Source organism: Apodemus sylvaticus, chromosome X, assembly GCF_947179515.1.
Source record: "Apodemus sylvaticus chromosome X, mApoSyl1.1, whole genome shotgun sequence".
Classification (NCBI taxonomy): domain Eukaryota; kingdom Metazoa; phylum Chordata; class Mammalia; order Rodentia; family Muridae; genus Apodemus; species Apodemus sylvaticus.
Genome location: NC_067495.1, coordinates 82,940,239 through 82,956,292, shown reverse-complemented (window position 1 = coordinate 82,956,292; position 16,054 = coordinate 82,940,239). Strand labels below are relative to the sequence as shown.

The 16,054-nt window shown below is 39.6% G+C and overlaps 1 protein-coding gene across 1 annotated transcript; it reads right to left on the bottom strand.

Annotated features, from left to right (window-relative positions):
* Nucleotides 1–2,284: 2,284 nt before the first annotated feature.
* Nucleotides 2,285–2,868, bottom strand: LOC127675375 (protein dpy-30 homolog). Its single transcript, XM_052171486.1, has one exon. The coding sequence runs from the start codon at nt 2,812–2,814 to the stop codon at nt 2,515–2,517; it is 300 nt and encodes a 99-aa protein (XP_052027446.1). The 5' UTR covers nt 2,815–2,868; the 3' UTR covers nt 2,285–2,514.
* Between the last annotated feature and the right edge of the window lie 13,186 nt (nt 2,869–16,054).

The window sequence follows — 16,054 nt, the reverse complement described above, 5'->3', positions numbered from 1 at the left end:
GGTATTAACTCAAATTTCCATCAAGAAATGGAGTGATATTTTAATACGAAGGACTGTAGTCCCATTAGATATATCTACAAACAAGTTCATCACCTAAGGCTCAGGAATCATTGCAAAAGAGGGGACAAAAAGAAAAATAAAATGTAAGAGACAGAAAAAACGGAATTTATGGTGAGATTGTGTCTCCTGGGAAGGGCAAAAACTGAGTAAGTACAGAAAAATAGTGCCTGGAACCTCTAGGCGAGTTGAGAGGAGATACAGAGTTGGACTCTTACATGGCTTTAAACATAGAGAGTCTCCAGACATTCTAGCTCTTTAACTATACTGAAGTGCTAATGACAACTTCTAAAATGTCCAAAAATTGTTCTTGTTCTCTCTGAGGGTTTAAACCCCCTGGTTTAGGCAACTAACACCTGTAGCCTAAAAGAAGGAGGAGGGATGGGGATCAAGTAAAGGATTAATTGCTAGAGACTTTTCCCTTTTGCTCAGATGCTTCTTGATTGTCAGGATGGGGGGAGCTTTGGAGCAATAAATTTCAATTGAGCCAGAAGAGAATACCACTCACAGAAGGAAAAACTTTCACATAAGCAATATGCACAAACTCACATAAATTCATATACAGATTTGCACATGCACATTTATACATTTCCATTAAAATCAGTTGGCTCCAACCTGCATACATTCTCACTGTTACATACTTACACACACACACACACACTCACACATCCATATTTGCACATGCATTTGGAGCAAAAGACCAATAACCAGTGCAGAAAGAATTTATTCATTCTGGATGAAAAATGAGCTCCAATCTTTATTGCATAGAAAAAGAAAAAGTTTCTATCTACCCTTTTAGTGCTAAAAGAATTAAACCCAAGTTTGTAAGAAGAAAGCGTTGTTCCATTTAATAAGATTAAGCCTGCCTTGTTATTAAGAAATGGCCTGTTTTGTCTTATGGTAGAGAAGCCGGCCTGTCCTGTTTTCTCTGCTGCTTCTTACATCATTCACTCTGCATTCTGCTTGTTCTCTTAGTTTTTTTTTTTTATGTTACCTATAGTTTCTGAGTTATTCCACTCTGCTTTCTCCTTCTAATTTTGCCCTCTCCTCCTGCTCTGATGTCACAATAATGTTCTTGTTCTAAATGCCTTTTCTCCCAATGCTATGTCTTGGTTTCTAAGTTTTTCATGAGTTCAATTGTGTCTGAAAAGTTCTCTTGTGTCTTGACTAAAAAATTATCTTTAGTTCTGTTATGAAATTTTCTGTTCAGATCTTTCTAAAAATTGTTCTGTCTAAAACCCCAGCTCAGTTCAGACTTTTCTCTGGCCTCAGTGATTATATATCTTTAAGAATACATGATCACGTGTAAAATGGTTTATCATAATTTCACACAAAATCAAATCACAAATTGAATAAGAAGTTTTCAAAGGTGAATGTTTACATGCATATCCATTACAGGTATTTATCTAGCTGAATATTTATCACCTGTCACAGCTCCACAGAATCATCAAAAGTTAAAAACCACAACTAAGTTATTGGTGAAGTTTCCTATAGATAAACTCAGTCAGTATTTATCTTCTTATATCTTTAGTTCCCTTTTTATGTCCTTTGGTTAATGTTTTTGTGTGTTTTTCCCCCTTTTCCACCTTTTTTTGTATATTTTCTTTGTTTACATTTCAAATGTTATCAGCTTTCCAGTTTTTCCCTCTGGAAACCCTCTATCCCCCAACTCTACGAGGGTGCTCCCCCATGCACTCCCATGTTCCTGCCCTGGCATTCCCTATACTGGGGCAGCAAACCCCCTCTGGCCCAAGGGCTGCTCCTCCCACCGATGTCCAACAAGTCCATCCCCTGCTACATTTGCAGTCAGTGTCCTGGCTCCCTCCATTTGTATTATTTGGTTGGTGGTCCAGTCCCTGGGAGCTTTGGGGCTCTGGCTGGTTGATACTGTTGCTCACCACATGGGATTCCATACCCTCTCAGCTCCTTCAGTCCCTACTCCAACTCCTCTATCTGGGAGCCCCACCTGGAGACTCATCCCATATACAGTCACCAAACCCAAAAGCTATTGCAGATGCCAGGAAGGGTTTGATGACGAGAGCCTGATATAGGTATCTCCTAAGAGGCTCTACCAGAGCCTGACAAGTACAGAGGCAGATTCCTGCAGCCAACCCTTGGACTGAACACAGGGTACTTAATCTTAACAATTACATTAATGGTGGGATTTTCCATATTCTTTTTTTTTAAAGGTGTTTTAACAGTTTATTTTGAAGGTCTTTTTAAAAACAAAGCAAAAGACAATCTGAGAAAAAAAATTGCACAGATGATACTCATTAAATAAGTATGGTGATTAAATCAGACAGGGATATGCTCTCTTCTGCAACTCCAGAAGTGAGTTCCGTGGTCCTGAAGGTTCTTAGACTTCCAGAGTGGGGAGGGGAATCATGGCAATTAAAGCTGCCTCGTAATCATGTAAATCTACAGAAGCAACCAAATGTTTCTTTTCTTCCCAAGAAATCAATTTCGATCTTCAAACTGTGCCTTATTTTTTAAAAGATAAGATGCTAGAAACTCAATGGGATTTGGTGGTCTTTCCTTTGCGAGCACAGCGAGTCCCTGTAATAAGATAGGCACAACTGTCTGGTCCAGGTAGGCACGGGTGGGCAAGGACTGGAGATCCACCTTCTGTTTCGATGACTTTTCTGCATTAATCTTCTCATTTTCAACTATTCTCTCAACGCTGTCTGTGAGCCCGTACTCAGAGTGAGGGTTTTCTGCAACCTGTGTCTGTCCCTCCAGCATCTGCTCTGACTCCATGGCGGACCCTGCAAACCGCAATCAACCGGATACCAGTCCGCGCCAATGCTGTCGGTTCCTCGATTTTCCATATTCTAGTCACAAAATTTTTATTTCATTTTAAGCTTTATTATTTAACATTGGGCAAAGAATCAAGTGCTTGGATTTTGATTAAATGTAATTGAATTCATACTGAAATCTTTCTGGCCATTTTTAATTTTACCAATAAGCTTTCATTGATTTAGTCGACTAAGTAAAATAAATTCCTATGGAATATTCTCACATTGAAGAGAATAGGCATTGTTCATTTCAATATTATATATCTACTACTCTGTATATGGATTTCTGCTAATTTATTATGATGGCCTTTACTTTATAAAAGTCTCCAAAGTAATATATCCTGTCAATATATAGCTTACCCATATAATACAGTTCACCTAAGGGAAAGTATATGGGAGATTTACAATCTTGACATGTTGAGCTGTCTGTCTTACTTCTGGGGTAAAATTTCATTCTGCAACATACACGAAAGTTTACTGATTCAATTGCTACCTCTGAAAAACACAGAGAGGAAAAGCTTTCAAAATAACACATGTAAACTAGAGAGAGAGTGAGAGACAGAGAGAGAGAGAGACAGTCCCCTTAGTTTTTTGCCAATAAAAGTAATGTTTCTAAATTATAATACATAGGTCACTAGAATAGCATTTGATGGAGAATTCTATCTCAAATCCAGCTGGTTATATGTGTAGTACCTATTGTAAGTGGACCATGTTGCCTGTCATAAAGGCAAAAAAGCAGGAATTTAGTTTATTATCTGTTCTACTCAGATGGACAGCAACCTGAGGAGATGGTGGATTACCATAACAAATATCTCCATTCCATCTCATTTTAGCCAGAAGGGTATAGACAGAGGAGAAATATAGACAGTCAGTATTTCAAGTTTAATCTAGCCCTTCTGGACTATGATATTTATAGTGTTTTTCTAATATTTTTGTAGTTTTTCTATATTGTATTATATATAATACATAATCATTTATTTCTAGTATTTCTAGTATTATATTTCTAGTATTTTATAGTATTCCTAGTATTTTTGTATTTTTATAATATTTTTCCACTCACCTCCTTTTCCTCAATAGCAGGAGAAAGCCCACAAACACAAGTCTTTGATTCTTCCTGATCAAGTTTTTATGACATCTATACTGAAGATTAACTCAGAGTAAAACAAATGTTTAACAGTGGGTGCCTGTGGTGTCCTTGAGCCTTCAGCTTCTGAAATTTTAACCTAGACTCTTCCACAATATTTCTTTAACTCTGCCTGATGTTTGGCTGTAGGTTTCTGCATCTGCCTCCATCAGGAGATAGTTGTGCTGTGTTGCTGTCTGCAAGTATAACAGAATATCATTAACAGTATTTGGGCTTGACTTTCTCACATGGAATGGCTTTCAAGTTAGGGGAGTCATTGGTTGGCTCTTCCTTCTGTCTCTGCTCTGACTCCCCCTGTCCCCCGCACATCTTTTGGGCAAGATGAATTTGTGGTTGAAGGTTTTGTAGGTAGATTGAAATCCCTCTATCTCCTCTGTAAGTCCTGCCTGGTTACAGGAAGTGGCCACTTCAGTCTCTATATCCCTCTGTGGTAGGAATTTCAGCTGTGTTCACACCCATAGACTCCCTGTATCCTCTTGAATCTACCTCTAGCTAGTCCCAGAGATCCCCCTTCAAGGATTTCCATTCTCACTAGCCTTCTCCTGTCTCCCCTCCCTACAACCTTGTTCACAATTCACATATCCCTCCTCACTCTCTCCAACTGAATTCCCTCTCCCTATCCACTTTCAGTAAATATTTAGTTGCCCCTCCTAAGTGAGATTCATATATCCTCCCTTAGTACCTCCTTATTACCCAGTTTTTTGGGGTCTCTGGATTGGAGCAGGGGCTTGACCTATACCACCTAAATATTTGTAGCAAATGTCCAGCTTAATCTTCATATGAGAACCCTAACAAGTGAGGCAAGGGCTGTTTAGGTCTCTGTTTTTTTTTTTTTTTTTTTTTTTTTTTTTTTTTGTCATTGGATGCCCTCCCTACTACCTGTACTGCCTGATTGGGGCTCAGTGGAAGAAGATATACCTAGTCCTGCTGGCCCTATATGTTCCAGGGTGGGGTGGTACCCAAGATGGTGTTCCCCATTATCTGAGGAGAAGGAGATGGTGCAATGTGGGAAGGGATTTGTAAGTGTGGGATTGGGAGGAGATAAAGGTGGGGTCTGTGACAGGGACAGGGACTTAAAGTGAATAAAAAAATAAATAGGTGACTATAGATTCCTTCCTACAAGGGGAAATAAAAATAAAGACTAAAATGTGCATCTGTCATTGAATATGCATCTTGCATAATAGATAAAATTGCCCAAATTCTCTGGTAAATGTTTTAACTGAATTGGCCTAAAGGAGAAACTTTTAAATGTCTAACTTCATATCCAACAAAGAAAAGCTGATTTTTTTTTTTTTTTAGAAAAGAAAAAGTGAGATAATATTTTCAATATTTTATACAAACTTATAGATACAGCTCTGGAAAGATTACCTTCATTAAAGCAATAAAGCAAAAGGTAAGAGAATGTTCCTTAAAATTATGTAAAACTCTGTCTTCAATCAATACTTCAAGCCACTGAAATTCTCTGATTGTAGAATGTTTAGGATTCATTAACTCAAATGGCTGGATATAGCCTGGATCCTGTTTTTGGGGGGATTTCCAATATTAATGTCTCAACTTTCCTTTTTTGCCACAACAGGACATCGAACTGGGTATTGTTGGGCTTGAAAACTGTACAATTTTCCACAGAAAACTTTATTCAAGCACAGCTGAGAATTTTACCTAAATATAAAAGCAAATCTTTTGAGAATAAGTCAGTATGAAGCAAAGTTTGAGTCTATTATAAAAAGACAGAATGCATTCAGATGGTCACAACATAGTACAGCCAAAAAGAGATACAAAACCAACTTCCCATGTGATAGCTATTTACATGTGATTTAGTGGCCTTTGAAGTTACAAGGTTGAAAATATATGATAAACATCTCAGTTTAAACATTAAAAATAGCCCAGAGAGCTGCAGAAGGAGAGAAGCTCCGCGGCCATACTTGCTGCCTGCCAGGATATAAAAGGGTCACTAGGTATTGTATCACCCTGAGCTTTAGATCTCTGGTAGTGCAAACCGCCTGAGGTCTGCCTGCACTCAGGAACTGAGCACATAGGCGGTTTGTCTGCCAGTCTGCCAGGCACAGGGCCTGTGTCCTGCCCTGAGAGCTGCAGAAGGAGAGAAGCCCCATGGTCATACTCGCTGCCTGCCGGGACAGAAAAGGGTCACTAGGTACGGTATCACCCTGAGCTTTAGATTTCTGGTGGTGCAAACTGCCTGGGGTCTGCCTGCACTCAGGAACTGAGCACAGAGGTGGTTCATCTGCAAGCCAGTCCATCACGGGACCTGTGTCCTATGTGAAAATCAACAGAGGGAGTGACCCCCACCACACCATCTTCGCTCCATAATAGAGCAGACAGAGAACACCTGGTTGACTTTGACAACCTGAGTATAACATTGCTTGAGGCAAGACTGAGAAGGGCTCCAAAGTCACAAAAGAGGAAGGCAGCATATCAGTAATCTGTGCCAGAGGAAACCCAGTCATCCAGTGTTGCAGAGATAACCTTAAAGATCCACAGTAGGTTGAAGCACCAGCCTGGGTTAATAAGACCATCTAACACCTGAAGAGAACTAGATGGCTAAAGGCAAACGGAGGAACGTTACTAACAGAAACCAAGGCATTATGGCAGCATCTGAACCCAATTCCCCAACTATAGCAAGTCCTGGATACCCCAACACACCAGAAAAACAAGATTTGGATTTAAAATCACTGGTCATGATGCTGGTACAGGAACACATGAAGGACATAAAGAAATTCAGGAGAAAATGGATCAAAAATTAGAAGCACTTACAAGGGGAACACAAAAATCATTGAAAAAATTCAGGAGAATACAAAAACCAACAAGGAGGAAACACAAAAATCACTTAAAGAAATACAGGAGAACTTTGATCAACAGGCATAAGTCATGAAAGAGGAAACACAAAAATCTCTTAAAGAATTAGAAGAAACAAGCAAATGATGGAACTGAGCAAAAACTTCCAGGATCTAAAAACAGAAGTAGAAACAACTAAGAAAGCACAAAGTGAGATAACTTTGGAGATAGAAAACCTTGGGAAGAAATCAGGGACCATAGACTCAAATATCAACAACAGAATATAAGCGATAGAAGAATCTCAGATGTCGAAGATACCATAGAAACCATCGACTCAAGAGTTAAAGATATGCAAAAAGCTTGTAACCCAAAACATCCAGGAAATCCAGGACACAATGAGAAAGCCAAATCTAAGGATTAAAGGCATAGATAAGAGTGAAGATTAACAACTTAAAGGGCCAGCAAATATCTTCAATAAAATTATGGAAGAAAACTTCCCTAACCTAAAGATAGAGATGCCCATGAATATACAAGAAGCCTACAGAACTCCAAACAGACTGGACCAGAACAGAAATACCTCCCATCACATAATAATCAAAACCCCAAATGTACTAAACAAAGGAAAAATATTAAAGGCAGTAAGAGAAAAAAGGCAAGAAACATATAAAGGAAGACCCATCAGAATTACACCAGATTTCTCCCCAGAGACCATGAAAACTAGAAGATCCTGGGCGGAGCTCATGCAGACTCTAAGAGAACACAAATGCCAGCTGAGAATACTATACCCAGCAAAACTCTCAATTACTATAGATGGAAAAACCAAGATATTCCATGACAAAACCAAATTTACACAATATCTTTCTACAAACACAGCCCTACAAAGGATAATAGGGGGAAAACACCATTACAACGAGGGAAACTATACCCTGGAAAAATCAAGATATTCAGCTTCTTTCATCAAACCCAAAGAAGATAACCACACATGTATAAAATTAAAATAAAAAATGATAGGAAGCAATAACCACTACTCCTTAATATCTCTTAACATCAATGGACTCAATTCCCCAATAAAAAGATATAGACTAACAGACTGGTTATGTAAACAGGACCCTACATTTTGCTGCATACAGGAAACACACCTCAGTGTCAAAGACATAAACTACCTTAGAGTAAAAGGCTGGAAGACAATTCTACAAGCAAATGGTCCCAGGAAACAAGCCGGAGTTGCCATTCTAATTTCAGATAAAATTGACTTTCAACCTAATGTCATTAAAAGAGACTTGGAAGGTCACTACTTGCTGGTCAAAGGAAAAATCCACCAAGAAGAACTCTCAGTCCTGAACATCTGTGCCGCAAATACAAGGGCGCCCTCATTCATAAAAGAAACTTTACTAAAGCTCAAAGTACACATTGAACCCACAATAATTGTGGGTGACTTCCACACTCCACTCTCACCAATGGACTGATCAGGAAAACAGAAACTGAACAGGGAGACAGTGAAACTAATTGAAGCTTTGAACCAATTGGAGTTTACAGATATATATAAAAGTTTTCATCCCAAAGCAAAAGAATATACCTTTTTCTCAGCACCTCATGGTCCCTTCTCCAAAATAGATCATATAGTTGGTCACAAGACAGACCTCAACAAATATAAGAAGATTGAAATAATCCCATGCCTCCTATCAGATCACTATGGAGTAAAAGTGGTCTTTAAAAACAGTAAAGGCTACAATAAGTCCACATACACGTGGAAACTGACAATACTCTACTGAATGATACCTTGGTAAAGGAAGAAATAAAGGAAGAAATCAAAGATTTCTTAGAATTTAATGAAAATGAAGGCACAACATACACAAATCTATGGGACACAATTAAAGAAGTACTAAGAGGAAAACTCATAGCTTTGAGTGCCTCCCAAAAGAAATTCGAGAAAGCATACACTAGAAGATTAATGGAACAACTGAAAGCCCTGGAACAAGAAGTTAATTCACCCAGGAGGAGGAGAAGACAGGAAATCATCAAACTCAGGGTTGAAATCAATCAAGTAGAAACCAAGAGAACCATACAAAGAATCAACAAAACCAAGATCTGGTTCTTTGAAAAAATCAACAAGATAGATAAACCCTTAGCCAGACTAACCAAAGGGCACAGAGAAAGTATTCAAATTAACAAAATTAGAAATGAAAACAGAGATATTACAACAGAAACCGAGGAAATTCAAAAAATCATCAGATCCTACTACAAAAACCTGTACTCAACAAAACTGGAGAATCTGGAGGAAATGGACATTTTCTTAGACAGATACCAATTACCAAAATTAAACCAGGATCAAATAGACCATCTAAACAGACCCATAACCCTTAAAGAAATAGAAGGGGTCATAGATAGGCTTCCGACCAAAAAAAGCAGAGGACCAGGTGGTTTCAGTGCAGAATTCTATCAGACCTTCAAAGAAGACTTAACATCAGTACTCTTCAAACTTTTCCACCAAATAGAAACAGAAGGAACACTACCCAACTCCTTCTTCGAAGCCACTATTACGCTGACAACAAAACCACACAAAGATCCAACTAAGAAAGAGAATTTCAGGCCAATTTCCCTTATGAATATCGATGCAAAAATACTAGATACAATTCTTGCCCCCTGAATCCAGGAACACATCAAAACGATCATCCACCATGATCAAGTACGCTTCATCCCAGGGATGAAGGGATGGTTCAGTGTAAGGAAATCCATAAATGTTTTCCACTACATAAACAAACTCAAAGAAAAAAAAAAAACACATGATCATTTCATTAGTTGCTTAAAAGGCATTTGACAAAATCCAGCATCCTTTCATGCTAAAAGTCTTGGAAAGGACAGGAATTCAAGGCCCATATCTAAACATAGTAAAAGCAATATACAGTAAACCGGTAGCCTACATCAAACTAAATGGAGAGAAACTTGAAGCAATCCCACTAAAATCAGGGACTAGACAAGGCTGCCCCCTCTCTCCATATCTTTTCAATATAGTTCTTGAAGTCCTAGCTAGAGCAATTAGACAACATAATGAAGTCAAAGGGATACAAATTGGAAAGGACGAAGTCAAACTATCACTATTGGCAGATGATATGATAGTATACTTAAGTGACCCTAAAAACTCTACTAGAGAACTCCTACAGCTGATAAACAACATCAGCAAAGTGGCTGGCTAGAAAATCAACTCAAGCAAATCAGTAGCCTTTATATATTCAGAGAATAACCAGACTTTGAAAGAAATTAGGGAAATGACTCCCTTCAAAATAGCTACAAACAGCATAAAGTATCTTGGCTGACTCTAACCAAACAAGTGAAAGACCTATATGACAAGAACTTCAGATCTCTGAAGAAGGAAATTGAAGAAGATCTCAGAAAATGGAAAAATCTTCCATGCTCATGGATTGGCAGGATTAATATATTTAAAATGGCCATCTTGCCAAAGACAGTCTACAGATTCAATGCTATCCCCATAAGACAAAAAACCCAGGATAGCTAAAACTATTGTAAACAGTAAAAGAACTTCAGGTGGATTCAGTATCCCAGACTTTAAACTTTACTACAGAGCAATAGTGATAAAAACTGCATGGTATTGGTACTATATCAGGCATGCGGATCAATGGAATACTACTGAAGACCCAGAAATGAACCAACACATCTATGGTCACTTGATCCTCGACAAAGGAGCTGAAAGCATCCAGTGGAAAAAAGATAGTCTTTTCAACAAATGGTGCCGGTTCAATTGGAGGTCAGCATGCAGAAGAATGCGATTTGATCCATTCTTATCTCCTTATACTAAGCTCAACTCCAAATGGATCAAGAACCTCCACATAAAACCTGACACACTGAAACTAATTGAAAAGAAACTGGGGAAGACCCTTGAGGACATGGGTACAGGGGAAAAGTTCCTAAATAGAACACCAATAGCTTATGCTCTAAGATCAAGAATTGACAATTGGGACCTCATAAAACTACAAAGTTTCTGTAAGGCAAAGGACACTGTCAAAAGGACAAAACGTCAACCAACAGATTGGGAAAGGATCTTCACCAACCCTAAATCTGAAAGAGGGAGAATATCTAATATAAACAAAGACCTCAAGAAGGTAGAACCCAGAGAACCAAATAACCCCATTAAAAAGTGGGATATGGAGCTTAACAAAGAATTTTCACATGAAGAATTTCAGAGAGTTGAGAAACACCTTAAGAAATGTTCAACATCATTAATCATTAGGGAAATGCAAATCAAAACAACCCTGACATTTCACATCACACCAGTCAGAATGGCTAAGGTCATAAACTCAGGAGACAGTAGTTGTTGGCGAGGATGTAGAGAAAGAGGAACACTCCTCCACTGCTGGTGGGATTGCAAGATGGTGCAACCACTTTGGAAATCAGTCTGGTGGTTCCTCAGAAAACTGGGCATGACACTTCCTGAGGACCCGGTTATACCACTCCTGGGCATATATCCAGAGGATTCTTTAGCATGCAATAAGGACACATCCTCCACTATGTTCATAGCAGCCCTATTTGGAGTAGCCAGAAGCTGGAAAGAACCCAGGTGTCCTTCAACGGAGGAATGGATAAAAAAAAAAAAAGTGGTATATTTAAACAATGGAGTACTATTCAGCCATTAAAAACAATGAATTCATGAAATCCTTAGACAAATGGATGGAGCTGGAGAACATCATACTAAGTGAGGTAACCCAGTCTCAAAAGATCAATCATGGTATGCTCTCACTGATAAGTGGATATTAGCCTAGAAACTTTGAATACCCAAGACATAATCCACAAATTAAATGATGTCCAAAAAGAATGGAGGAGTGGCCCCTGGTTCTGGAAAGACTCAGTGAAGGAGTATAGGGGAATTCCATAACAGGGATGCAGGAAGGGATAGATGGTGGAACAGGGGGAAGGAAGAGGACTTATGGGACTTGCGGGGAGTGGGGACCCAGAAAAGGGGAAATCATTTGAAATGTAAATAAAAAATATATCAATAAATAAAAAAAAACATTAAAAATATTTAAGTATATGCATCTAGCCTTCATAGTCTCAGGTGAAAAGTCTGCTGTGATTCTGATAGGTCTTCCTTTATATGTTACTTGGCCTTTTTCTCTTACTGCCTTTAATATTTTTTCTTTGCCTTTTGCCATCTAGTTCTCACTGGTGTTAGTTGGTCTTGTCAATGCTGGACTCACCAGTGCAAGCTGCCCCTTCCCAGGTGGCCTCTGGTGCACAGCTTACCTCCTGCACTGCCTGGAGACAGGGTGCTGTTGCCCAGGCTGTTCAGATCCTGAAGCAGACACCTGAAGGCATCTATATCCCCTGATTTATTCCCAAGGTTTTCTATCTCCAAAGTTGTCCCCCTTTGATTTTTCTTAGTTGTTTCTACTTCTGATTTTAGATCCTGGATGATTTTGCTTAGCTCCTTCACTTGCTTGTTTGTGCTTTCCTGTAATTCTTTAAGAGATTTTTGTGTTTCCTCTTTCATGACCTCAGCCTGTTGACCAAAGTTCTCCTGTATTTCTTTAAGTGTTTTTTGTGTTTCCTCATTATTGGCTTTTGTATTCTCCTGGATTTCTTTCAATGATTTTTGTGTTTCCTTTGCAAGGGCATCTAACTTTTGATCCATTTTCTCCTGAATTTCATTAAGTATGTCCTTCATGTGTTCCTGTACCAGCATCATGACCAGTGATTTTAAATCCAAATCTTGTTTTACTGGTGTGATGGGCTATCCAGGACATGCTGGTAAAGGAGAATTGGGTTCAGATGCTGCTATATTGCCTTGATTTATGTTAGTGACGTTCCTGCGTCTGCCTTTTGCCATCTAGTTCTCACTGGTGTTAGTTGGTCTTGTCAATGCTGGACTCACCAGTGCAAGCTTCCTCTTTCCAGGTGGCCTCTGGTGCACAGCTTACCTCCTGCACTGCCTGGAGACAGGGTGCTGTTGCCCAGGCTGTTCAGATCCCGAAGCAGACATCTGAAGGCTCCCACTGGGGCCTGCTCCTCCCAGCCGGCCTCCCGGAAGCCCCTCTTGTCTCTTGCAGGACCTGGAGATGTGGTATTGCCACCCAGGCTGATCTGGATCTGGAAGAGGAGAGATCTGAGGGCTCCTGCCAGAGGCCTCAGGACTGGAACCTAAGCTCCCTGCCACAGGAGCAAGCTGTACGCTCTCCCAGACTGCCTCTGGGTGCACACCAGGTCTCCCACACTTCCTGGAGACCGAGTGCCGTGGCCCAGGCTGTTCAGATCCCAAAGCAGAAACCTGGAGGCTCCTGCATGGGCCTGCTGGATTCACCAGAGCATACTGACTTCTCACCACTGGCCGCCCGGAAGCCCCTCTTGCCTCTTGCAGGACCTGGAGATGTGGTGTTGCCGCCCAGGCTGATCTGGATGATCATGGCATCTCTTAACAGCAATGGAAACCAAACTAAGACAGAAGTTGGTACTAGCTTTGATGTGATAGGTTTTACCATGCCTTTGTTTGGAGGAATGTGGATTTTGGGACTTTGGATTTGGAAAGCAGTGGGATAATTTCAGTCAGGCTTAATGGCCCATCCTAGTAGGAATATGGAAGACAGTACTGGTGAGTGATTTGAACTGTGCAGGCCTGGGTGAAAAGGTGTCAGAGAATAATGGTAATATTTAACCTAGAGACTCTTTTTGTGATACTTTGGTGAAGAATGTAGCAGCTATTTGCCATTGTCTAATGCATCTACCTGAGGCTAAAGCTAGAAAGTAGAGGATTAGATTAATTGTATTAACAAGGAAAGTCTCAGAATTGTATATTGGGTATTCTGAGCTTCTGGGCTAATATTCACTTATCAGTAAGTACATACAGTGTGTGTGTGTGTGTGTGTGTGTGTGTGTGTGTGTGTGTGTTGTGATTGTTTTACCATACTCAGGATATTTCCTAATTTCATCCATTTGCCTGAGAATTTCATTAATTCATTGATTTTAATTGCGGAGTTGTACTCCATTATGTAAATGTACCACATTTTATGTATCCATTCCTCTGTTGAGGGCCTGACAGAGGTGGATGTTCTCAGCTCTGAGCACAGGGTCCTCAATGAAAGAATTAGAGAAAGGACCCAAGGAGCTGAATGGGTTTGCAGCCCCATAGGAAGAACAACGATATAAACCAACCAGCAATCCCAGAGCTCCTAGGGACTAAACCACCAACCAAAGAATATGCATGGAGGAACCCATGGCTCTAGCCGCATATATAGCAGAGGATGGCCTTGTCAGACAGATATCAATGAGAAGAGAGGCCCTTGGACCTGTGAAGGTTGCTTTCCCCAGTGTAGGGGAATGCGAGGACAGAAAAGCAGGAGTGGGTAGGTTGGTGAACAGGGGTAGGGAGGATGGGTTAGGGGGTTTTCAGAAGGGAAATAAGGAAAGGGGATAACATTTGAAATGTAAATAAAGAATATATCTAATAAAAATAAATAAAAAGAATATTAGCATATAAAATGAAATTATAATTACAAAAAAAAATCTCAGAAAAGTCACGAATAGACTTTGCCCTCTGCTTTACTCTCATGAAAAACATTTTGGTCAAGCATAGCAAGCATAGGATGGAAAATACAAAATGTATGAATGGTTGGAGTAATAAAGTGGCACCAGGAAGAAAAATGAAGCTGAATGCTATGTTTAAGAACATAAATGTATTAAGGGAGTGGTTATCTCAAAGCAATATCTCACAAAATGAAGTTTATTGATTGATTTTGAAGTTGAGCAAAGAATAGTTGTGTTAGGTGTTATTACCTGGTTATTGTTTTCACATGGATGTTTAATCTGGAATGAGATACAATGTAGAAATGGAGAGAATCCTTGTGAACCAGATCTTGAGGCTGAAAGAAACATACTTTTCATCCAGATCTTGAATAATAGTGGCCATGAAAACCTTAGGGCTAGATATGGTGGTAAACACCTTTAATATGAGGAGAATAAGGCAAGCAGATCTCTAAGTACAAGGGCAGTTTGGTATACAGCAAGTTACAGCTCAAGAAATGCTTAAGCCCAGACATGGTGGTATACACCATTAATTTCAACATTCAGGATACTGAGCCATTCAGATCTCTGATTTCAAGGTCAATCTAATGGGCAAGTTTCAGGAAGGAGTTAGAAAACATAAAGGTGGTGATAAACAGAACAAGGGTCAGGGCATGTTCTAGTTCCAGCAAGCAACAGAAATCAGTGCTTTCGTCATGTGGCTCTGGCTCCTGAGTCAAGAATAGATGGGACTACTGGGAAAATTGATGCTGGTTAGCTAGAGCTAACACATTAGCAATGATTAAAAAGAGACCAGCATCATTGTAGTCAAATTTTCTGGGATGTGTTTTCTGAGATCACAAAGAAGCTGTGTTCCAGAGATAGCCATGGTTGCATGTCATGCTTCAACTGGAGTTGATAATATATAAGAATCACCCAGATTGTACTTGTTTTGGCCGGAAGGGGTCATGGAGTGTTAGGGATTTGATTTGTGCTTATATGTAAATTTGCATATCCACTGCAGGTTAAGACAACAGTTGTTTTTTTTTTTTTTTTTTTTTTTTTTTTTTTTTTTTTTTTTTTTTTTTTTTTGTCTGGTCAATAAAGAGCCAGGGGCCAACAGCTAGGCAGAGGTATAAAGGTAGGACTTGGGTAACACATATAAAATATACATTTAGCAAGTATTGACTCAGGAATATCAGACTGAAGTTTCAGGGAAGCATTAGTGATCCCAGATAAGCAGAGAGAATTTGATCCAATGCACAAAGTGAGGCCTTTTTATTTGATCTATCTCAGGCCCCTCAGTTCACCATCAGCATGGAAGATGGTTTTTTTTTGGTGAGGAGCCCCAGATATTTATCAGGTAAGGCTTTATAGACTACTAGAATCTAAGGTGTATAAGGGGAGGGGTGTGTCTAAGCATCTAACTTGAGAGCTACAATGCCCTTAACATAATAGGCTGGTGCTGGGACTCGTATAAACTCAATTTCTTCCTCCCTCTGCATTGGTGTTTCATTAGGAATGGGGGTTGGCTTCTACCCTGAGGATGCAGATCTGAATATGCTGCTCTTGTTGGTGGTGCAATCTGTAGATGCAGGTCTTTTTTTGGGAGTGAGCCTAGATATTGGAGCTAGGTTTGGGTTTGCCTGTTAAGTTTACCTGGGTCTAAAACTAGGTCAGATTCTAAACTGGAGTCTGAATATGGCCTCTCAGAAGGATAGTGTGTTAGCCACATGGAGTTTCAAGAGTGACACAACCA

What these genes read in the sequence shown, in the direction of transcription:
- LOC127675375 (XM_052171486.1), bottom strand. Translation starts at nt 2,814, where the DNA reads ATGGAGTCAGAGCAGATGCTGGAGGGACAGACACAGGTTGCAGAAAAC.